We start from the raw sequence: 24,544 nt of genomic DNA on the forward strand, positions 1-24,544 counted from the left end.
CCCTGCATTATGTGAGAGGTATAGCATCCTGTGAGAATTACAAAAAAAGAGCCCCCTCTGGGAGGTGGAACTGCAGAAAGGTTCCCATGTGGGGACAGAAGTCTGCAGGAGGACACAGGTCTTGAGGACTGCAGGACTCCTGGGTGTCAGCCCCTCTTTCCCCCAGCCAGCTACCTTAGTACTTAGCACTAGTTGGGTTGCCAGGTGAGCCACCTGGGGCTGATTACTGGGGAAGGTGATATCTGAGGGTACAAACCTAAGTCAGGATGTCAACCCTCAGGAAGGCTCTATGTGTGCCTATTATATTAGTGGGCATCAGACCCTGGAGTCTGCAGCCTGCTTTCACTAGATGCATTACCAAAATAATTTCACTCTAATCCCAAGACGGGACATTCGCTAAACACCAGAGGGCCCTCCCTTTCAGTAGCTACTCAAATGTTCTTTGCTTATAAATAGAAACAAAAAGGTCAACCTTTGAACCAAACAGATGAATAGCATTTGAGATACAAAGAACTAAAGCCAAATAAAAGGTCAGTATTTCAAAGATAAAGATAAAAGAAGAGAAAATGTATGGATATTATAAGTGAAATGCCCTCATGAAACAAGTGGTAGTTTTTTTTATTTTCTAAATATTCCTAGAACATCAGGAATAAGTCATTCCTGCGGGGTATGGTGTTTTCTTAATACATCAAGTAGATAACTGCATCCTACCATACTAGAAACTTATAAGTATTTTCTCTAATTTTTACAGTGTAGCGTGGTAGAAACCACATGGCATATTGATCTCTTTCTCCCAATAAAAGGAAGTCAGCTTTTACCAAAAACCATAGCTCTTTTCTTCTGCTAAACTAACCCAGAAGGCTCTATTATCCTTGGATTTCTCCCCTCCCCCACATTTTATTTTAAATATTTTAATTACTAAATTCAACCAACATAATTTTTGCTTCTGGGAAAATAACTTTTTTAAACAAATTTTAACTTTTAACCAGTCAGCGGTGTACTTTTCACTTCAGTACAATGCCTTGGTTCTGTCCACAGGGCAAGTGGGTATTAATTGTAAAACAGCTTTGTGGAAGGGATAGGTAAAGGACCCCATTAGACCGAAGGCCATGCACTGGTGCCAGAGTAGAGCACCTCTTATTAAACCCTGGGCCTAAGAAATTCCTGCCTAACTGATTTCAGATAATCTGTTTTAAACGGCATGTCCAAAGGAGGTTTCCATTGCAGGGAAGGTCAAGGGACAATGACATAATGAAAGTGTGGTGTTGCAGAGCTATTACATGGCATAGTAAGGATCTAACCCAGGCCATTTTGTCTTCAAAGCCCTGAGGTGCCCACTGCATCTGCTGACTTACAACACTCCACCCTGACCCCTCTTGGAGCTGTAGACTCTTTATAAACTCTTTTGTTGCTGTTGACTTTGGGTAGGTAGTGCTCATTTTGATCATTTTGTACTCAGCAGTATAATAAACTATCATTTTCTACTTGCTATGTAAATGTGATGAGCCCTCTTCCATAGGTGTAGCCATCTGAGGTAATGTCTCTGGAGTTTGAATCTATTTGAGATGAGAACTTTTTTCCCCAGGTATTTTTCTTGTAGTAGACTCATTCCAAGAAATATACCAACGAATCCATTTTTAGATTATGTCATTTGCTACTTTATAAAAAAAATGTAGATAATATTCTTTTAGCTCTTTTGATTGTTTAATGAAAACACAAAATCTTCTTTAAAAATGGTCCTTACAGATGGTGTCCTTAACATGTGGTTACAAGTGTGTCTGTTGGCAGTGGGCTAAAAACCGGTTAGGAAAGCATATGTCATTCCTCCAAAGCTCCTGATCTACATTTTTAGTTTGACACCCTGAGGCATTGAGTTTCAGGGGCAGAGGAAACAAGGAGCCATAAGTATCTCTGGTAGGACCAGTGCTGGGGGCACACTGATGAATTTACTTTTAAAAACTGTACCAAGAAAAGGTAAAATCTGCTCATAGAGACCTAGAGCAGATTTTAGTGGAATAATTAAATTTAGTTGAAGACGTGCTTACTAACTTTTGTTTGAAATGTTGCCAGAGATAATAGAAACAGAAAAATTCCTCTTGGTTTGACTGGATCATTTCCTAAAAGATCATTTACAAGATATCTTCTAGCGTTTGAGTCTTTTCAACTATCTCTAAAAGAAACTTTTTCCTTTTGACTGTTATATAATTTTGCTAGTAATTAAACTAGATTTAGATCATACCTAAACTGAATGTTTTTACCTAATAGTTTATTTTTACATTAAAGTTTTAATAGAATAATTACTCCTTTATCTCAGAGTCTGTATATATCAAATATTTGAATAACAAGAGTTCTTTTTCTGTCCTAGCACATAATTTATGCAATGTCAAGTAACACATGTTCAGTTTTTTAATCTCTTTTCTTAAAGTACTAAATGTATGTTTAGTTTGATTAAGCTGTAGGGTCAGGAAGACAGCTAAACTCCATTTACATTTTTCCTAAAAGCAGTTTAAACAAAACATTTTTTAAAACATTCTTAAAATCTTAAATCAGACACTCAAAGTAAATGAAATCTCAGCACCACATTCATTTTTGCCTTTTTTTCATGCACACTTTGTTTTCACTTTAGGATCAGAATTTTACTAAAATGCTGCAGTAGCCTTGTGTACTGGTTTTCCTCGGATAAATAATACTTTGTTGGATATTAACCAGTAAGACTAATTTCTACTACTTTTATATTTACAGAGTTGAATGGACAGGATATGGTTTCTCTAATAGAAGTAAATGGCAACCCACAATAATAGCCAAGTAGCAACAATAACAGTCATGAGGATGATAACAATAACTACTGCTAAACACCTTTGATGAGTGCTTTTGATGTGCCAGATCCTGTGCTAAGCACGTTGCACTATCACCTCATTGAATTACCTAAACAATCTAAGGGATCATGCAGTAGCAAGTGGTAGAACTAGGATTCAAATTTAGGCATTTCTACTTGTCTTATGTGGACTGGTAGGGAATCTCAACTTCTTTTTCAGGTTTTACCAGGCATCTTTTGCTTTGGAAATAGTTGAACATATATTCCACTACATTTTCCCCTTTGCTCTTTAATAGCTTCTGGTAACTGAGTTGCCTTGTCATGAATACATTGATGCACAAAGAAAATATTTTTTAGTTCACTGAGCAAGAAATCATGGGGACAAATCTGAAAGGTGACATATACTAACTAGAATTGACCAGGTATCCATTGCCTTACATACATGAAAGTGATTTTATAGTAAAATACAGCTTTTTGAATGAGAACGCTTGAACACATAACCAACTTTTTTCTCATTGGCAGAAACCTTTTCTTGCACAGTGTAACAGGAATAAATAAGGAAAGCATACTATGGAATGAGACTTTTAAAATTTAGTGGCTCTAGGATTACATGGTTTCTATAATAGAAGTAAATGGCAACCCACAATAATAGCCAAGTAAATAGAATCTCTAATCTTTGGCTTGTTTGGCTATTTACTCAGTGTAGCTTCTGAAAGAGCTGAGAGCTTTCTGGGAGAAATAAATGGAAGTGAGCACCTGCACTCTCAAGGCTCAGACCTCCCTTTTGTAAATGTACTGAATTTTTAAGAGGGTGTGTACATGTTTAATGTGTGGGTGTGTTTGTTTAAGGAAGACATTGAACTTCAAAAGGCACAATGTTCTGTAACCCAGAAATGTAATTGTAAATGGAGTTATTCAATCTGGCGATGACATTGAAATAAACTAATTTGTAAACAGAGCATGTATGTGGGCCTCCACTTGGTGGGTCCGCCTCATCTAGCAGGAAGTCCAGATGCTCTGCTTCAGTCCAGTCAGGAACTGAACCTCCTATTTGAACACCAACAGATACTAGCCCAGCCTAGGGGCCAATGGAGTTTTTTCAGTTCTAAGGAGGAAAGGAATTTCATTTTCTGGCTGATATCCTCATTTTCTCAGCAACTGATCATAGATAGTGAGAGTCCACCTTTAGGAAACGGTGTGCGTAACCACAGCCTTGTAGCAGAGAAAAACTTCAAAGCAGAGAAGGTGAGCCATTCAGTTGCCCTAGGCTTGGGAGAGACTGATCTGAAATAAGAGTTCTGATCTCATAAAATACACTTTAGACTTTTCAAACTGCCAGGCCTGCCTTTGTACTCTAATTCTTAATCATTCTGAGCTGAGTTTGGCACGTATAATTATTTCAGCTTAAATAATAGCCATTAACTATCATGATGGGTTTTTAGAATTGATAGTGTTGGGAATACACAGATACTCCTTTCACACATAGACCATCTGTTTTTCAGTATCTCCCAGTTATTGTTTGGTAGCAGAGGACAGGGTAGCACAGGGAGATGAATATCTGGTCAAATCAGAGGGTCTATCTTACTACTTAGGTCTCTTAAAAAAATTATGGTGAAGTATATGTAACATAAAATATACCATTGTAGCCATTTTTAAGTGTACAATTCAGTGGCATTTACAATTTTATATATTCACAATCTTGTGTCAGCACTATCCATTTCCAGAGCTTTCCCATCATCCCAATGGCCTCTTCATAACCTTTTATCACAGCTAACAGGTAGAAAAAGGAATTGACTTTTGTAATTAATCTTTTGGTTCCTTCTTTTAGTAGATAAATGGTTATTCTATAAAAAGAAGCTTGCAAAAAGTAGGAAAAAAGTAAAACAAACAATAATTTATTAGCCAGATATTTGTGATTGTGAGTTTGATGGTAATGTCCTAAATATTTAAAATTTTAGACCTCGTCCTTCAACTCCTGAACTGGGAAGTAGCTTTTCATAAACCTTTGGATCTGATTGTTATGTTACCAGTGACGGAGCATTTTCTATGTGTTAAATGCACTATTTTATTTAATCCCTATAATAATCAAGAAAAATAGATGACATTATGCCAATTTTGTGAGCTTCAAACCTGACACTTCACTCTCACATTTTACCTTTCCTCAGGTTGCTTCTAGCAGAAATGAGGCCTTGGGAGTTAAGAGACTGGTCAGTGGTGCCATAGGTTAACTCAGAGCAAGTGCTCACCAGCCACTTGCTCTAACTGGAAGGGTATATAGCGTCTTCTTTAGAAGACTAAAGTTTTTTGAAAAGAAAGAATTTACCTTTCCTCTCTATTCTTCCTTGCCAACCCTTCAAAGGAAAACTTGTGTGTGGTCAGAAAAGGAAAATTAGACTGAAATTTTAAGTTCTAAAATGCTATGCTGAGCCAGATAATGTTCCATTCAGCCTAAAATTCTAACCTGCACAATACCACGAGGCTGTTTACTAGTATCTACCGGTAACCACATAGTAGTTAACTCTGATGGTTTTCATAGCTCGTAGTAGGGGTTCCCCAGGACATTTCCTCTTTGGAGCCTAAGACTCTTCTTATTCTACCAAACTGCACCTAAATAAATGATACCTGTAAGTCTTAAATATAAACCTGACTGGCATATCTTATCTTAAACCAAATATCAGACTGTGTCTGAAATGTAAGAGCACAATTAGCTTTTAGCTTTAATTTTAAAAGAACTGATGACTTATTTGTTCCTGGCCTTCTTTGACACTAAGTGCTTGGTAGGTGTCAGGACTTTGTCCACCTGGACCCAAACTATGGAGCACTCAACCCTCACCTCTCCTGTAGAGCCTTGGACACACACCCAATCCATGAACTTCCATTGCACCTTTGAAACCCACAAACAGGAGGATGTTCTCTTCCCTGAATACACAGCAAAGAATGAGTTTCAGAAGGACCCACAAACAGCTGAAGACACTCCTACCCTGCTCCTTTCTAGACCTCATCACCCCTCCCACCAACCCTGGCCAGGACTGGGAGGCACCAAAATACCCTTTTCTCTCTTTGGCCAGGAACACTCTCAGATCCCCAGTAAACTTGGAGAGAGGAAATCTGACATTCAAGTTTATATATATATATATATTTTTTTTTCTTTTTCTTTTTCCAGAGAGGAAGAGGAAGATAAAGGCATAGTCATATAAATAAAAAAAGCAAACAAAACCTGCTTCTGGTCCATACCCTGGGCCTAGAACATTGAGCCTTAAACAAAATTGTCAGTGTCCCCCAGGCATCACTAAATCTTTTTTAATGACTTGTGATCTGATCGTTTTTCAATGGGGATTCTTAAAAGAAACAGAACCAACTTTGCCTCTGAGGAACAATACGGAAGAGGCCACAAAATCAAAAGGAAATGTCAAAACAGGGCTCACTTTCTTGGTAGAAGGAACCGATGTGCTCCTGAGGGTGCTGGTGCCAGGATGGACGAGTCCCAGTCATCTTCATACCTGTTTGTCATTCTGCTTCTGATGCAGATTGTAGGAAGAACACATGTGCTGGCCCAGCTGGCAAGGTGAGGGCAGGGACACTTGGGGCACTCCAGCAGGCCCCACTCACTGGCACAACAGCAGGTGTCTGCACCACATGGTAGAGGGTTCAGCAAGCTTCCCTGGCCTCCACCCACTAAACACCAGGAACACTCCCCTCTGTGTGACAACCAAAAATAGCTCTAGACATTGCCAAATGTCCCCTAGGGGACAAAGGAGGTGGGCAAAATTACCCCCAGTTGAGAACCACTGATCTAAAGGAAAATCAGCCCTCTAACCAGAAGGGAAACAACTGGTTTCCACTAAGTCTTCCTCTCTTGATCTGTCTCCACTGTTTCCAGCCTGGATCAGAATCCACCCCCAATCTGTGGGCTCAGTCTCCATATACTTCTCACTCTCAGAAACTCTGCCTCCTGACAGCAAGGGGTCATGAAGTCCCCTAAGACCCTTCCCCTGCAGTTCATCAGTCACTCCTTCTTTTGCACCATGTCTATACTGCATATGCACTCTTGTTCTACATAAACAGTATTTCTGTGGTTTTCTCCCTAGGTAATGAACTTCTTGAGAACAGAAATCAGATCTCAGATCGTTGTGCCTGGTGCCTAGTACACAGTGCTTGGCACACAGGTACTCAGTGTGTTCTAGTCTCCATCAATGCATGAGCTGACTTTCTGTCTTAGGTGGAGTGAGGCATGGGTAGGTCCTGTTTACTGTAGTATTGCATGGAGCTTGGCAGCCAGGCATGGCATCCATTTCAGAACCCCTAAAGGGCGAGGTTGCCAGGCACACCCTAGGAAGACCCCATTTTCTCAGAACTCATGACATTCCCACAAGCCCCAGTGCCTGTGCTGACCTGTGGCCTTTTCCCTGGGAAAGGTGATCCTGGGCTCCCTCTGGGCTCCTGCCTGACTAAAGTTTGGTTACAGCCCTCAGGCTCAGAACAGCCAGAATCGCTGTGTTAAAAGGAAGCTTCTTAAATGCGCTTCTGAGCTTTCCTCACAAAAGAGTCAGTAACTGAAAAACACAAAACTCTGTTTCCCACAGAGTTCTAGTAATCAAAATAGACTCTGCTCCTTTTTTAAAATAAAAATATTGCTGCTAACTTCCAAAGCTTGCCCTCCTGTCTGGGCGACTTCTCAAGCAAGTCCATGGTCACAGTGTTCGCCCGTCCTCTCACAGCTGGTGTCAGCTCCCTTTCTGGCTTCCTCCTCCTCCCCAGGCTTTTAGGCTATTTTCATGCCAAAGCCACATGATCCTTTTAGGTGCTTTTCCAGACAGCTGTGTCACCTCTTTGGGGGCTTGGTAATATAACTTTGAACAGTGTCCCAAACAATCCTATTTTTGTTTCATAAAATTGTTTCCTATTTCATTTGAGAAATAAATATTTTTTTAGTTAAATAAAAAAAACAATACATATTTCTTGCTCAATATTTTTCAATTTATAGTTTTCAGTTGAGAGAAACTTTGCCTCATTTTCCACATAAATTGGTTTCCTCAGGTCCATCAGACTCACCGGACGGACGCATTGCCCCAATGGGTGCTGACTCCTTAGGTCTAGGGTGGGGACCAAGAATGTGTATTCCCAGCAGGTTCCCAGGTGACCCCAGGTTGTTGGTTTGGAAATTACACATTTAGAACTATGAGAGCATTGTTTCTAGAAAAAGGATTCTTAGTGAGTTTTACACATAGTTTCTTCCAAATAAATAACATGTGATCTTTTTGCCAGCCTTATGTTCACATTAGGTACTAGGGTACACATAGAGTGAATGAGTGAATGAATGCTTGGTTATAAAAACCCTTATAAATTTTTTTTTTTTTTTTTTTTTTTTTTTCATTCTGTTCATCAGATTATTTATTCACTTTATTCTTAGATTCACATGTTGATAGATGCATATTTGTTGTTCATAATTTGTATCTTTACCTTTTTCTTCCTCTTCCTCTTCTTAAAGGATACCTTTCAGCTTTTCATATAATCCTGGTTTGGTGGTGATGAACTCCTTTAGCTTTTCCTTATCTGTGAAGCTCTTTATCTGACCTTCAATTCTGAATGATAGCTTTGCTGGATAAAGTAATCTTGGTTGTAGGTTCTTGGTATTCATCACTTTGAATATTTCTTGCCACTCCCTTCTGGCCTGCAAAGTTTCTGTTGAGAAATCAGCTGACAGTCGTATGGATATTCCCTTGTAGGTAACTGAGTTTCTTTTTCTTGCTGCTTTTAAGATTCTCTCTTTGTCTTTTGCTCTTGGCATTTTAATTATGATGTGTCTTGGTGTGGTCCTCTTTGGATTCCTTTTGTTTGGGGTTCTCCGCGCTTCTTGGACCTGTAAGTCCATTTCTTTCACCAGGTGGGGGAAGTTTTCTGTCATTATTTCTTCAAATAGGTTTTCAATATCTTGCTCTCTCTCATCTTCTGGCACCCCTATAATTCTGATGTTGGTACGCTTGAAGCTGTCCCAGAGGCTCCTTACACTATCCTCGCATTTTTGGATTCTTTTTTCATTTTGCTTTTCCGGTTGGGTGTTTTTTGCTTCCTCGCATTTCAAATCATTGACTTGATTCTTGCGCTCCTCTGGTCTGCTGTCGGGAGTCTGTATAATAGTCGTTATTTCAGTCCGTGTATGCTTAATTTCTAGTTGGTTCCCCAATATAACATCGAGGGTCTCATTAGTTTTCTTGTAGATCTCATTAAGTTTATCGGCGGCTTCTAAACAGTTCTTGAGAGATCTTAAAAGTGTGGTTCTGAACTCTATATCTTCCATTGACAATTTTGTCCTGTTTCTTTGTCTCCGCATTTTGTTATGCTTCCTTGGTGCACCCCCTAGTGGTCTTTGTGCGCAGTCTTATAGTTAAACCTTGATTGTTGTAGCTAATTCCAGGGAGGGTTTGACCTCCAGGCCAAGTGGCTATGAGAATCAGCTGTGTCAGCAGTGAGAGAACTTCTGTCCTCTAGGGAGGTGCTAATCTAGCCTTTGCCTGAGGCTATCCGGCAAATGCCTCTGTGCAGGGCTTGGGCGGGGCGGGTCGCACAGGATCAACAGGGTGGGCCGGAGAGAGCAGTTATGGCAGCTCTCAGTCCTGTCCCCAGGGGCTCTGCCTCTCTGAGTCCCAGCACCCGCTGCAAAGCTCGGAGAGAAAGCTGCACTCGCTCTGACCGAAGCCAGACAGTCCCGCTTCTCCCGTTTGAGTCTGGGTCCCTAAAGACTCGCCCGGATCTGGAGCTCAGATTCTGCGACTCCCTCCCGATTGAAAACACCAACCGCGCCCTCCGCCGCCAGTCCGCTCCGCGCACTCCACACCTCAGAATTTGACTTCAGCACTGCGCCTCCTCTTAGTGTCCGTATGCGTTTCTCTTTCCTCCTAGTTGTAGGACTTCCACTCAGCCAGCGTTCCTGTGGTTCTGGGTGATGTCCCTTCCGTCTTTTAGTTTCACTTTTGAAGTAGGTGTTCAAAGCAGCAAACTCTGGCGTTAACCTATGTCGCCATCTTGGTTCTCCCAAAAACCCTTACAAAGTTTCTGTTAGCTACTTCTATTCACCCTTGTTTGTTTTCACTAAACCTTGATCAAACTCAACTACAGTTTTGTTTGATTGGGCACCCTCAGTTGGTGTTAAGCAATAGGAGATTCTACTTCTCTTCCAAAGCTTAAAATAATATTAATGTTTTTTATTATGCCAATAATCTCCCATAGTCTCAAAATTAGATAACACAGAGAACATTTCATCCCAGGTGCTTAGTAAAGGGGGCTAGAAAGAGAGACCATCATTTTCAGGGTGGCTTAGAGACATAATGAAACTGCCAACCAGTAGTTCTCAATCAGGTTTTCAAATAATGGTATTAATTGTACATCTAAACAGGTATTCAAGAGGTTAAAGAGTTCATGCCAAGTACATATAGATGTTTAAACTGTGGTCTGATTAGATTCTATATTACATATTACAAAATAACAGGGTGTGAACTTGCAGCTTTATACATGTATTGAAGTTTTCCTGGGCTGACAGAATTTTTTCTTGATGAAAGCATAGAAATATGCATGGTTAAAAATCCCTTAAACATGTAAGGGCTTCTGTTTGCAAAGGGTTACCACAGAAACTTGGAAGCCACCCAGAAAACATCCTTAAGTGCAAAACTCTTAGGCACTTGTTTCTCCCAGTATTATGCCCAGAAAAGAATTCCTGCATCAGCCACGCGTGGCTGACTATTGTGCCATTAGAGGAAGAGGCTTTTGTCGTGACAGGAGTGCCTGTCCCAGTCACGGCTGGGCAAAGCCATTTGCCTGTACCACCTTCCTGCTTTTCCAGCAGAGGCTGCTCACCGTACTCTCTGTTCCCTACCTCCAGTTACATAGTACATGGTGTGATTCCTCATGAAGTGTACTCCATAGTTCAGCAGCCAAAGAGCCCAAAAGGCAATGGGCATTTTGCCTCTGTCTTCAAAGCAGTAAATACGATGAGTTGGGTCCATATATGCATGGGTGGCATCAGGAATCTATTAGACATTTTGTTTTCTGGAATTTCTCCACACATTTGGTTGTTGTCATATCCAGGATGCTGATATTTAAATATGGATTTTTTAAGAATGTGTATTATTTTACAAAATTTCAATATGTCACCATGCTTTAAGGGCATGGGCTCTGGAACCAGACTGCCAGGGCACAACAGAGAAACTTCTTAGTTGTATTGTAGGGCAGCGGGAACAGCACCAGTTGTTAGACTGGTTGGGTCAGACAGGACCTGGGTTCAGCAACCTTAGTACTTGAGTTTGGGCTGAAAAAGAATTCAGAGCCAAGATGCAAACTATAAGAGAACATTTACTTGTAAAATTGCAGAAGTAGAAGTAATTTGTAGAAGTGTGCTGATGAATCAAGTTATAGAGGCAAAGGAGGGGCCCTTGGAACTTGGGAGTGAGGAAGGTAATAGTAACATGCCTGGGGGTGTTGTGGGGGAGGGAGAAGGGACCATGCTGGGTCCTCAGTCCCAAGGGTTTTAAGGGTAGAGATTTTAGGGGACGACCTCAGTAGAATATTCAGCAGTTTTCCAGGTGTGTCCTTCCAGGGTCTAAGTCTCCACTGATTGATTGGTGGACACCAGGGCAGGGGGTCATTATTCAGTGCAGCTGGTCCTGAGATCAGCTGTAGCTGGTTTTGTTGCTTATCTGAGCCTGGAGCTGAAATACAACTGAGACCTAGATGTTATCTCTTGGGAGTAAAGGTCAGGGGGTCCAAACCATGTGATCAGCGATATGCCAGGGGAAGAAAAATCATCCTGGGGATGAGATCCCACGCTACAATTGTCCTTTGTTAGACACCCAGGGCTTTCTGTACCTGGCCCATCATCCTTGCCCTGCTCATGTCTGTCTAACTGCCGAACACAGTTGTGTGACCTGTTCTTGTTCCATTGTTTTATTTGTAAGATGGGTTCTTCACAGGTGTGTTTTTTTGTTTGTTTGTTTGTTTTATAATACATTTGTGTTTGTTTTTCTAATATATTTTTATTGATTTCAGAGAAGAAGGAAGAGGGAGAGAGAGATAGAAACATCCATGATGAGAGAGAATCATGGATCGGCTGCCTCCTGCAAGTCCCCCACTGGGGATCGAGCCCACAACCCGGGCATGTGCTCCTGACCAGAATCGAACCTGGGACCTTTCAGTTCACATGCTGACGCTCTATTCACTGAGCCAAACCGGCTAGCGCCACAGGTTGTTTTAAGGATCAGATGAGTCAATACTCTTAGCACTTGCTGGGCACTCAGTAAAAGCTCAACAGATAGCTGCCATAATCACTGTTGTTTGTGTTGATGGCAGTCTTTCCAACAAACCCTTTCTAGGGCAGCCGTCTGTGAGTAAGGTCCTCATACCTGGTATTTTTATCCTCACTTTATTCCCAGCTCTATGTCAACAGTCACTAGAGAGAACAACACATAGTACAGTTTGGAAGCCTTTATAGCTTAAAAACCAGTCTTGGAATCCTTTTGCTATCCTAATTTATTTTCATCAGGCCTAGAATAATTGCCCTAGTACTTCAAGGTTATGAAACATGCTAGTTTGAGCAGAGCAGTGTAGCTGAAAATGTTCTGGCTTGTACCAGCTTTTATTAGCCCATTTGCCTCTCAGGTAAAATGAGGAGAAAAATAAATTAAATCATCAGTCTTCAGCTACTCATTATATATACTCTCTATCCCTCTGAGGAGGGCAGATAGATAAAATCATACTTTCCTTTGTATGAACTATGTGCAATGTGCATCCTAATGCAATTTTGTCTTTCTTTCTTTGCTGTCAACACTTTCCTTTTTTCAGTTGTAAAGTTGTCATTTGTTTGTTTCAGTCCTTTTGGCAAAATCAATCCATGTAGCTCACTAATTTAGGTGGTTTCCACAGTGAAATATGTTTGTAAACTCCACCCACTTATGGACTTAATAGCGCCAACCTTTTCCCAGGGGCTCCTAAGAAACTGCAAGTCTAGTCATCACCCTTTGAAGATTAAGACTTGAAGACAAAGGGACATTTTTGTCAGCTTTTTTTTTTTTTTAAATCAAAGATTTTTGGGAAGTTTTTTTACTATGCACATATAAAAGGTAGCTTCAGTTTTTCTTATTTATTGAACTACCTGAAAACATTTGTTTTTCTTTTAATTCTGGGTAGAGGTTGCACACTTGCAAAACACTTAAACCCAATTAAAGTGAGGATATCATAACAATATACCAAGACAATTCTTGGCCCAGTAACTATTCTTTATCCCTCTGATTTCCTCTTTTTTGAAACTTCATCTTTAGCAATCACATAACATACAAAATTACCAAACCATTTAGCGTTGACCAGATTTTATTTAAAAAAGCCATGAGTGTATATGTTTTTCTTTTGTTGTTGCCACAGTTGCTATTCTCTGAGATGCAGGAATGATTGAAGATGGGAAACAGAAGAAGGATGTGTGCTAGCTAGGTCTGTCTGCTAAGAAGGACAGAGCAAGGTCATATTTATATTGGCTGTTTGTTGAGTTCAAATGAACCACTTCAAAGGGACAGGAGAGCCATGTGTAACTGAATATGTCTGCTCTGAATAAAAGGGTTTTAACTCCTGAAAGTTCTAGTCATTTAATCATAAACAACCAGTCATTTAGTTATAGAATGTTTCACATACTAAAAGGCCTAAAATGGTGTAATAGTTTAACTCATTTGATTGAAAGCCAGTTTTTGCCTACAGCTGTCCTCTGTATTAAGAAACCTGGCACATAGGAAAGGCCTGAAACCTGATTTATTCATCAGATTGAATCTACGTAAGTAATAACCTCCCATCTAGATACGACATGAAATGTGCAGCTTTGGCAATCAGGAAAGACTCAGCATTTCAATCATTAACACAGCTGGGCCAAAGGAAAGGCCTTCTTTCATCCATAGAGATTATTTTACTGTAAAAAGAAAATTGTATTTTGAACTTTAGTTTTGCAGATAAGACATAACAATGGAATTTTCTTCCAGTAGCTGCTCCTTATTTCTCAGATATTTCCTGAGATGCCGATACTAGAATTTGAACTTGATTGAGAATAAAAATATTTTGATCTATAGTTGAAATATTTTAATATTATTGTTCTTAGCTACTTGAGGTCTAGTTGGTGGCTTACAAGTACGTGTTTGGAGCTGCTGTTTTTATGTCCACCATACAAAGTAGTCTTTGGGCTATTTCCCATATGTTCACAGTCCTGGCCAGGTTGGTGGTAGGTATGATGAGAGGTCTAAAAAGAAGCAGGGTGGGATTGTCTCAGCTGTTTGTGGGTCCTTCTGAATTCATTTTTTGCTGTGTATTCAGGGAAGAAAACACCTCCTGTTTGTGGGTGTCAAAGGTGCAATGGAAGTTCGTGGATTGGGTGTGTACAGTGCTAGGCCCACCTGAACTCTGTTCTCACTGCTGACTAAAGTCGGGAGGCCCGCACTTGGACACCCACACACACACTGTCCAGCACCTAAACATAACGAGTTACTGGTTTTCCTCTTGTTCTTGTACTCAGTTACCCTTCCCTCCCTGAACTCTGTCTGTCCCTGGGCCTCTTCCACCTTTAGTCCAGCCACACAAGACTACTTAGTAGTCAACATACATTCTGCATTTTCCCACCCTTCTGCCTTTCCTCTGTTGTTTTCTCTACCTGGAAGGCCCTAATTTGAACCTAAATCTTCCCTATCTTTCAAGATTCTACTCAGATCCCACCCCAGCCTCTGAATCTCTACATCAGAATTCATCTTCCTCCCTATATTCTCCCACCAACTGTACTTTGTGTACTCTTAACATCCACAATCCACTTTTGTCCAGACATTTGATTTGTACAGTCTTTGTCCCTCCTTATTATCTGGGGGTGATGTGTTAGCTGATGTTTTCTTTGTTCGCAGGTATGCTTCAGAAGTGCCCTTCTATTGATGACTTTGTAAGTGCCCTCGTCTCCGACTTGGATCTTGACTTGGAAACTTTCCTCATGGATTCTGAATAACAGAAACACCTTGAATCTTTTAAGTAAAGGTCATGTAGTTATTAACTTTGTTGTAAATGCTATAGCTGTTAACACTCGTTTCTGATTTCAGTATTCATTTCTGTAATAATTTCTGAAAAACCGTAAATGGATGGAACTTGGAATAAATAAGTGTTTTAATTAAGCTAGCTTTTAGTCTGTTTGGCAGATTTTTTAACATATGGAAATCCACTCAGTGAGCTAGTAAACACTAGAGCATAGAGAGTTCTTAAATTTAATGTCTGGGTATTTCCTTAGTCCAGCCACTTTCCTGTTGAACTTTTTAAATCAGTTTTGTTTATCTGTAATTGATTAGAGACTTCATTAAAAGCAAAAGTATTTTAGTTTGTGGCAGTCTTCAGAAAGATTACACATATAGTTCTTTTAAGTGATTGCCATTTCTTAAGACCACTAGACTAGACTTTGAAAATGCACTTGGGGAAGTCCCTTGCAACAACCAAGAAACCAGGTATGGTTTCCAAAGTACTTGTTATTGACTGCATTGGTTTTTCTTCTGAGTGTTTAGGCATATATAGATGGACTCAGAACAGGTAAGACTTGAACTCATATTTCTCTGGCTGGATTATGAACTTACAAAAATAAGTGCAGGTCCAATTTATGAGTGATGATAAATAGAGATCCAGCAACTGATAAATAAGGAAACTGGGTTTTAAATCATGTCTCTCTTTATCTTGAACCCATCTGCCTTACATTATTGCACACCATATCACTGTGTGTTAATAATAGGAAAGAAACTATTTAATGGGGTTTTCCCACCATCAAAGTCAAGAATTTAATTATAGACTTTAAAATGGCATCTGCTAGAAACCTCTTTCTGCTTTGCATTGAATGACCAATGATGCTGCAAAAAGGCAAGATTAAAAATCCCCAAAACTAGGACACATGTTCAACTGATTCACAGAATATGGAAGAATTTCTACAAGCTCAGAAATAGGTGAGACCAGACGAAGAAATGCCAGTGACCCACCCATCCTGGGTACACATGGATACATGGGGTACTGACCCTTCATTTCCCTCCACCCCCGCTCACACCAAGAAATCCAAAGTGTGCCCCAACCAGAAGCAGAGCAGCTGGCATGCCACCCACGCAGTGCTTGCACGATAGCCCCTTGCTGCCCTTTGTTCCTCTTCCAGCTCCTCCCCTCTGGAATTTCTCAGTCTCTGAACACTTGGAAACTGCACCACACAGAATCCTCGGGCAGGAAGTAGGGCAGCCCTGGCAATGGTGCCTCTTCTGTACCCAAAGCAAAGTCGGGAAGGGAGGGCAAGGCTTGGGTAATGCTGGCAATAGGCGCCTGGGGACCAGTGCCCGGGAGGAGTCTAGCTGTTTCTGTACTCCACCCTGTTTGTTCACAGTGTCTGAGCTAAGGTAAGGAAAATCTTACCTAACAAACTTGCACTACACAAATGCTAACTCTCTTCTGAGGAGTGGTCTTGGAGAAATTGATATAAACCTGCCAGTCAGTGATAGGTAAATCTGAAAAGCTGCTTTTCAGATTTACCAACAGTGACAGTCCCTTTTCAGTTGAGGGAGAATAAGGAGAAAAATCTGTAGGGAGCCCATGTGTAAACATTGTTCAGAAAAAGGAAAGATCACCTGGAGGAGCAGAACTTGGAAAGTTATTTTGTAAAGGAAGTAAAACACATTGTAGGAAACCTCTCTATTATTCTTAGTGAAATTTGAGAAAACATAGTATTTATGAAGCTGAAAGCCATCAAGAGTAAGCAAAAATAAAAAGATAAGGATAAGCTAAAAAGATTGGTAGGAAAGAAGGAAGAAAGGAAAAAGAAAGAAATGTAAAAAACTGAAATGCAGTGATTTAAAATACTATCAAAGCAGAAAATAACAAGTTGTCGAGGGCGAACTTGAGAAACATCTCCTACTGCAGGTTGAAGGGATATGAGAGCTGGTAGCAGGGAAGTGGAGGAGAGTGCTGCCTCTGCCAGACAGTTCCTGAGGAGGAAAGCAAGACGCCCAGAACAAAGGCAATAACAGAAAACAAGTTCATATGTTCTGTATTCCCAGGGCTCAAATGGTGAATAGATGTTATTTGTATGTGCTCTGGCAAATACATACTATTCAGTGAATTTAAGAAAATGTTTTTGAGATGAGAAGAAAAATTGAGTAATTTCAAAGGAAATCCTTGATGGTTGCCCAGTAATGTGACTGTACTTGATGCCATTGAACTGTACACTTAAAAAAATGGTTAAAGCATTAGTTTCTTTTTAATGTCTATTTTACCACTATGAAAAAGAAAAAAAGACTCCTGTATTGCACACCAAACTAAATGATGAAAAGAGACCCACGCCTGACACTATCTGCCCTTTCCAGAGTTTAAATATAAATGTAATTAGCCCTAGCCAGTTTGGCTCAGTGGATAGAGCGTTGGCCCGTGGACTCAAGGGTCCTGGGTTCGATTCTGGTCAAGGGCACATGCCCAGGTTGTAAGCTCGATCCCCAGTTGGGGGGCGTGCGAGAGGCAGTCAATCAGTGATTCTCATCGTTGATGTTTCCATCTCTCCCTCTCCCTTCCTCTCTGAAATCAATAAAAATATTTTTTAAAAATAAATAAATAAATGTAATTAAAATTATAAGCCAGCATACTCCAAATTGCGCTTTGCAGAACACTTTCTAGGATGTTACTGTTTTCCATGAACTCAAAAGAGTCCTGTTGTTAAATACATTTGGGAAATGCCAAATAAGTGTTGGAGGTTCACTGTGCACATTAGCAATCCTACAATCACAAAACATACATAGCATTGTATATACTAGTATGACTTAATGTTTCCCAAACCTATTTGATTATAGAACCCACCCCCTTTTTGGAGTACCTATTAATAACATTTTTCAGAACACTGGGAAGCAACTGCTGCAAGCATTCAGCTAGAAATAACAGGCTTCCATATAAAGGATCACAAATTGTGGTGACGCCAGAATCATCATAAGGGTACAAATAAATGGAATTGTGTATCGCCATTAAATGTCAAAGGACAATGAAAAAAGGGTTTGAGAGATAAAGACTGAGATGGCATTCTCAGATACTACGCGAGCTCAAGAAACATCTCAGGTTTGTACCCTCTTTTTTTTTCCTTTTTGTTGAATTAATTGGAGTGACACTGGTTAACAACATTATATAGGTTTTAACTGCATAATTCTACAGCACATCATCTGTCCACTGTATTGTGTGTTCACTACCCCAGGTCAAGTATCCTTCCATCACCATTAATCTCCCCTACACCTTCCTATAACTACACACACACACACACACACACACACACACACACACACACTCCAGCAATCACTGCACTGTTGTTTATGTCCATGAGTTTTTTTTTCTATTTTTTTCTTATTTGCTCAATCCTTCCATTCCTCTACACAACACCCTCCCCCTCCTCCCCCAAACAGCTGTCAGCCTGCTCTCTCTCTATGAGTCTCTATTTTGCTTGGTAGTTCATTTTGTTCATTCAATTCCACATATAAGTGAATCATATGGTACTTGTTTTCTGTGACTGGCTTATTTCATTTAGCATAATAAACTTGAGGTCCATCCATGCTGTCTCAAAGGATGAGATTTCCTGCTTTTTTATGGCTGAATCGTATTCCATTGTGTAAATGTATCACAGTTTTTTAATCCACTCATCTACTGATGGGCACTTGGGCTGCTTCCAAATCTTGGCTATCCTATATAATAAAAGGGTAATATGCAAATTGACCCTAACAGCAGAACAACTGGGAGTGACTGGTCACTATGACACACACTGACCACCAGGGGGCAGATGCTCAATGCAGGAGCTGCCCCCTGGTGGTCAGTGTGCTCCCACAGGGGGAGCTCTACTCAGCCACAAGCCAGGCTGACAGCTGCCAGCACAGCGGTGATGGCAGGAGCCTCTCCCGCCTCCTCAGCAGCGCTAAGGAGTCCAACTGCAGCTTAGGCCTGCTCCCTGCTGGCAAGTAGGCATCCCCCAAGGGCTCCCAGGCTGCGAGAGGGATGTCTGACTGCCAGCAAAGGCCTGATCCCCCAGGGAGCAGGCCTAAGCCAACAGGTGGACATCCCCCAAGGGGTCCCAGACTGCAAGAGGGCACAGGCCGGGCTGAGGGACCCCCCAAGTGCACAAATTTTTGTGCACTGGGCCTCTAGTTGTAAATAACATTGCTATGAACATAGGGGGTGCATATATTCTTTCAAATTAGTGTTTAGGGTTTCTTAGGATAAATTCCCATAAGTAGAATTACTGGTTCATAAGGCAGTTCCATTTTTAATGTTTTGCAGTAACTCCATACTGCTTTCCACAGTGGCTGCACCAGTCATATTCCCACCAACAGTGTATTAGGGTTCCTTTTTCTCCACATTGTCACCAGCACTTGTTTGTTGATTTGTTGCTGGTAGCCATTCTGACAAGTGTGAGATGATATTTCATTATAGTTTTAATTTGTGTCTCTCTGATGATTAGTGACCTTGATAATTTTTTCATATGTCTACTGCCTATCTGTACGTCCTCTTTGAAGAAGTGTCTACTCAGGTCCTTTGCCCATTTTTTTATTGGATTGGGGTGGGGGTTTTTTGGTGTTGAGTTTTATAAGTTCTTTATAAATTTTGGATATTAATGTCTTATCAGATGTACCCTTCTTTAAAAATTGCTAAAAGAACAAGTTAATTTAGACCAAGCATCAAACGCAAAGAAAGTCTCTAAGGAGCTTCTAGGAATACAGAGGGGTCAATTCTTTCTTTTATTTATTTAAATTCTTTATTGTTTAAAGATTACATAAGTCTGCACCCCCCCCCCCCATTGACCTCTCCCCGGACGCCCCCACCCACCAGCACATGCCCTCACCACCACCACCACCACCGCCACTACCAACCCCTCCCCCCAAGCCTCCCCCCCCCCCCCCCCGCCGTCTGTATCCATCGGTTAAGCTCATATGCATGCATATAAGACCTTTGGTTGATCTCTTCCCCCTCACCCTCCGCCTTCCCTCATAGGTTGGACAGTCTGTTCAATACTTTTATGAGTCTGGTTTTATTTTTGTTCATCAGTTTATATTGTTCATTAGATTCCACAAATGAGTGAGAGCATGTGATACTTATCTTTCTCTGACTGGCTTATTTCGCTTAGCATAATGCTCTCCAGTTCCACCAAGGCTGTTGGTAAGAATTCCTTCTTTTTTACAGCAGCATAGTATTCCATTGTATAGATGCACCACAGTTTTCTAATCCATTCATCTGCTGATGGGCACTTAGGCTGTTTCCAAATTTTAGCTATGGTAAATTGTGCTGCTATGAACATAGGGGTGCATATGTCTTTTCTGATTGGTGTTTCTGTTTTCTTGGGATATATTCCTAGAAGTGGGATGACTGGATCAAATGGCAGTTCCATTTTTAATTTTTTAAGGAAACTCCATAGTGTTTTCCACAGTGGCTGCACCAGTCTGCATTCCCACCAGCAGTGCAAGTGTGTTTCTTTTTCTCTGCATCCTCTCCAGCACTTGTAGTTTGTTGATGACAGCCATTCTGACAGGTGTGAGATGGTATCTCACTGTTGTTTTGATTTGCATCTTTCAGATGATTAGTGACTTTGAGAATGTTTTCATATGTCTCATATGTCTCTCGGCCTTCTGTATGTCTTCTTTCAAAAAGTGTCTATTTAGGTCCTTTGCCCATTATTTTGATTGGGTTGTTTATCTTCCTTTTGTTAAGTGGTATGTGTTCCCTATAAATTTTGGAGATTAAACCCTTATCAGAGATAACAATGGCAAATATTTTCTCCTATGCAGTGGGCTTTCTTGTTTCGTCTATGGTTTCTTTTGCTCTGAAGACGCTTTTTGTTTTGATGGAGTCCTATTTGTTTATTTCCTCCTTAGTTTCCATTGCCCTAGGAGCTGTATCGGTAAAGATATTGCTACGACAAATGTCTACTATTTTGCTGCCTATGGCTTCTTCTAGGATTTTTATGATTTCCCGTCTTATGTTTAAGTCCTTTATTCATTTTTAGTTTATTTTTGTGTATGGTGTAAGTTGGTTTTCTAGTTTCACTTTTTTGCATGTATCTGTCCAATTTTCCCAAAACCATTTATTGAAGAGATTGTTTTGACTCCATTGTATTCTCTTGCCTCCTTTGTCAAATATTAATTGAGCATAATGGTTTGTGTCAATTTCTGGGTTCTCTGTTCTGTTCCACTGGTCTATATGTCTGTTCTTGTGCCAGTACCAGGCAGTTTTGAGAACAGTGACTTTGGAGTATAGCTTGATATCTGGTATTGTTATCCCTCCAACTTTGTTCTTTTTTCTCAAGATTGCTGCAGCTATTTGGAGTCTTTTTTTATGCCGTATGAATTTTTGGAGACTTTGTTCTAGGTCTTTGAAGTATGCCTTGGTATTTTAATGGGGATTGCATTGAATCTATAGATTGCTTTGGGTAGTATGGACATTTTATTGATGTTGATTCTGTCAATCCATGAACACAGTATATTCTTCCATTTGTTTATGTCTTTCTTTATTTCTTTTTTCAGCGTCCTGTAATTTTCTGAGTAGAGGTCCTTTACCTCCTTGGTTACATTTATTCCTAGGTATCTTAATTCTTTTATTGCAGTGGTAAATAGGATTATTTTTTTTAGTTTCTCTTTCTGTGAGTTTATTATTGGTGTATAAAAAGGCCATAGATTTCTGGGTGTTAATTTTGTATTCTGCTACCTTGCCGAATTCATCTATTAATTGTAGTAGTTTTTTGATGGAGTCTTTAATGTTTCCTATGTATAATATCATGTCATGTGCCAATAATGACATTTTTACTTCTTATTTTCCAATTTGGATGCCTTGTCTTTCTTCTTCTTGTCTGATCGCTGTGGCTAGCACTTCCAGTACTGTGTCAAACAGGAGTGGTGAAAGTGGGCATCCCTGTCTTGTTCCTGTTCTTAGGGTAAATTATTTTAGTATTTGCCCATTGAGTATGAGGTTGGCTGTAGGTTTGTCATATAAGGCTTTTATTATGTTGAGGTATTATCCCTCTATTCCCACTTTACTGAGAGTTTTTATCAGGAAAGGGTATTGGATTTTGTCAAATGCTTTTTCTACATCAATTGATATGATTATATGATTTTTGTCTCTCAGCTTGTTTATGTGATGTATCAACATTTATTGATTTGTGGATATTGTACCAGCCTTACATCCTTGGAATAAATCCTGGTTGGTCATGGTGTATGATCTTTCTAATGTAATGCTGGATCCTATTTGCTAGAATTTTTTGAGGATTTTAGCATCTATGTTCATGAGAGATATTGGCCTATAATTCTCTTTCTTTGTGGTGTCTTTATCTGGTTATGGGATTAGGGTAGCCCAGTCAATGCTTCTTTTCACATTAACAGCTGGATAAATCAAAATAGCAAATAATTTTATTATGAATGTTTTTCCTTATGATGGGAATTACCTGATAAGAACACAGAAATTCCCCTCGTGAAAATTCTCTGCTATAATTAGAATTTACCACAAGCTTCCTAAAATCCAATTTAAAGTACTTTAGAATATGTAAACACAAAAAGATAATGTTGAAAAAGAACTTGGTGCATAACAAACAAAAAGTTAATGTGCTTGTCTTTAGTATTAATACCCAAGGTTTACCTGATTGGCTAAAAAGAGATTGGGATAAAACATTAATAATAATAGTGTTCAACATTTATTTAGCATTTTTCAGTCTTATGTGGTGCTCATCACTCTAGGAGATAACAGGGTGGGAATATCATAATACTGTCACTGATGAGGCTTGGTAGACAGTGTCACAGAGCTGGTCCCTGGCAGATGCAGGCCCAAGCCAGCTCCTTTGGCTTTCTTGCCTACTTCATGCAAGTCCTCAGATGACTAAGCTTATTTTCTGCAGGCTCTTAGCTCTGGGGTAACATTTAGACACTAACATAGAGTGTAGAGTGGTTACATGACCTACACAGGCTATAGGGCCTTATGTCCTACACCATTTTTCTGCTTGAGAAAGCCAATGCCCATGGACAGATAGAAGATGAAGTAAAACATGATGTCACAGTGGTTCTCAACCTTCTGGCCCTTTAAATACAGTTCCTCATGTTGTGACCCAATCATAAAATTATTTTCATTGCTATTTCATAACTGTAATGTTGCTACTGTTATGAATCATAATGTAAATATCTGATATGCAGGATGGTCTTAGGCAACCCCTGTGAAAGGGTCGTTCGACCACCAAAGGGGTCGCGACCCACAGGTTGAGAACCGCTGTCATATTACATCAGACCAGAGAGACAAAAGCTTTGAATTAAGGCAGTGTTGGGGTGGGAGGATGGAGAGGAAAAACATCTGGAATATGTCTTGGCAGAACTTAGTATCAAATTATGTAGTGACATGGTGGAATTGGATGAATATGCCACCTATGTGCTCATCTAAATCATGACTCAAACTTGATTTTAGAAAAAATATGTATGGGGAAGCAAGGAATGAGGCACAGACCTCTGATGGGCCATTCATTAGTGACTGTCCATCAGGTTCATAAATTGCTTAATCTGTATCTTTATAGAAAGATCATCCAGCAATTATGAGCTGTTCTCCAGGTACATTTCTCTATTTCATCTACAAAAAAAAAAAAAAAAAAAATCACGAAAAACTGGATTAGGAGCCTTCCTTAAATCCAGATGCATTAGGCTGTGGTATTTCCTTGGCCTGAGGTCAGCTGTACTCCGCAGGCACTATATTTGTGCTTTCAACATTTTATCCTCATAGCAATTCTTAGGAGATGTGGGGTGAGATGATCCCCATTAGAGTGACACAGGAGAGATCAGTTAAAAGACACCTCTTGAGCACATGCAGCAGTGTGGTGTGAAATGTGGATGGTAAGTCTTCATTCCTGCAAGAGGGCTAGCTAGGGAATGCTTCCAGTAGGAACAAGTCATAAGCAAAATCTTGAAACACATGGTAGGTAGGTGTGAATTGGGAAACTAACTCAAAAGAATGCTCAGAGTATCACTGTGATTAATTCACCTGGGCAAAGCATGAGGCTCTATATTGCCCAGCTTTCTGTAACATGGAATAACAAAGAATTCAGGAATATAAAAGTACCTAATACATAAAAGACCCAGTAAACAAATATAGTTACTGCATGAATGTAACATGCATTTGACCTAGGGAGTCCCCAAAGTAGCAGACAGAACGTTCTATCAATTTTCCCTCCCATGATGCAAACACTGAACATCAAGGTGTCAAGTGGCATGCTGGTTTTAGTCTTTGTCCTGTATTCTAGGGTTTTTGTCAAACTGGCTACCTTACCTGTACATCTTAAAAAGACATCAAAGTCAACCTCCAAAATCAAACTCATCTTCTGTCCCTAATATTCCTGAGTCACTGCCTAAGTAGTGTCATCCCATTCCTCCCAGTTGCTGAAGTAGAAATCCTGTTGTCCTCCTCTGTGCACCCTCAACCTTACAGTTACCACTTACCTCCCTGTAACACTCACTTCACTTATTCCTTACATTCCTGTCCCAGTAAGGCAGGGAACATGTGTCAGCCATCTCAGCTTCCCTTTGCCAATCTTAATTGCCAGATATATATCAGAACATCAGTCAAAGCCTCCAGTGCAATCTGAGCATAAAGTACTAAGGGTCCAAGGCCATGCAAAGAAGGAGCAGCTACAGGAAACACCACACAGGAGGCTATAACCATAGAAGGGAT

General features: G+C 40.2%; 1 protein-coding gene across 6 annotated transcripts in view; it reads left to right on the forward strand.

Moving 5' to 3' along the window:
* LOC118650845 (mitochondrial intermediate peptidase) overlaps positions 1 to 14,992 on the forward strand; it is a 261,908-nt gene extending 246,916 nt beyond the window's left edge. For 5 of the 6 annotated variants that reach the window (XM_036299303.1, XM_036299306.1, XM_036299304.1 and 2 more), the window contains one exon: positions 14,728 to 14,992. In XM_036299303.1, coding sequence (XP_036155196.1) covers positions 14,728 to 14,825 — 98 coding nt within the window. In that variant the 3' untranslated portion in view covers positions 14,826 to 14,992. Of the gene's footprint in view, positions 1 to 13,549; positions 13,597 to 14,727 lie in introns of those variants that run through there. The other variant, XM_036299305.1, reaches the window with a different exon arrangement.
* Positions 14,993 to 24,544: the final 9,552 nt, after the last annotated feature.

The sequence above is a fragment of the Myotis myotis genome, unplaced genomic scaffold (assembly GCF_014108235.1).
Source record: "Myotis myotis isolate mMyoMyo1 unplaced genomic scaffold, mMyoMyo1.p scaffold_m19_p_3, whole genome shotgun sequence".
Lineage (NCBI taxonomy): Eukaryota > Metazoa > Chordata > Mammalia > Chiroptera > Vespertilionidae > Myotis > Myotis myotis.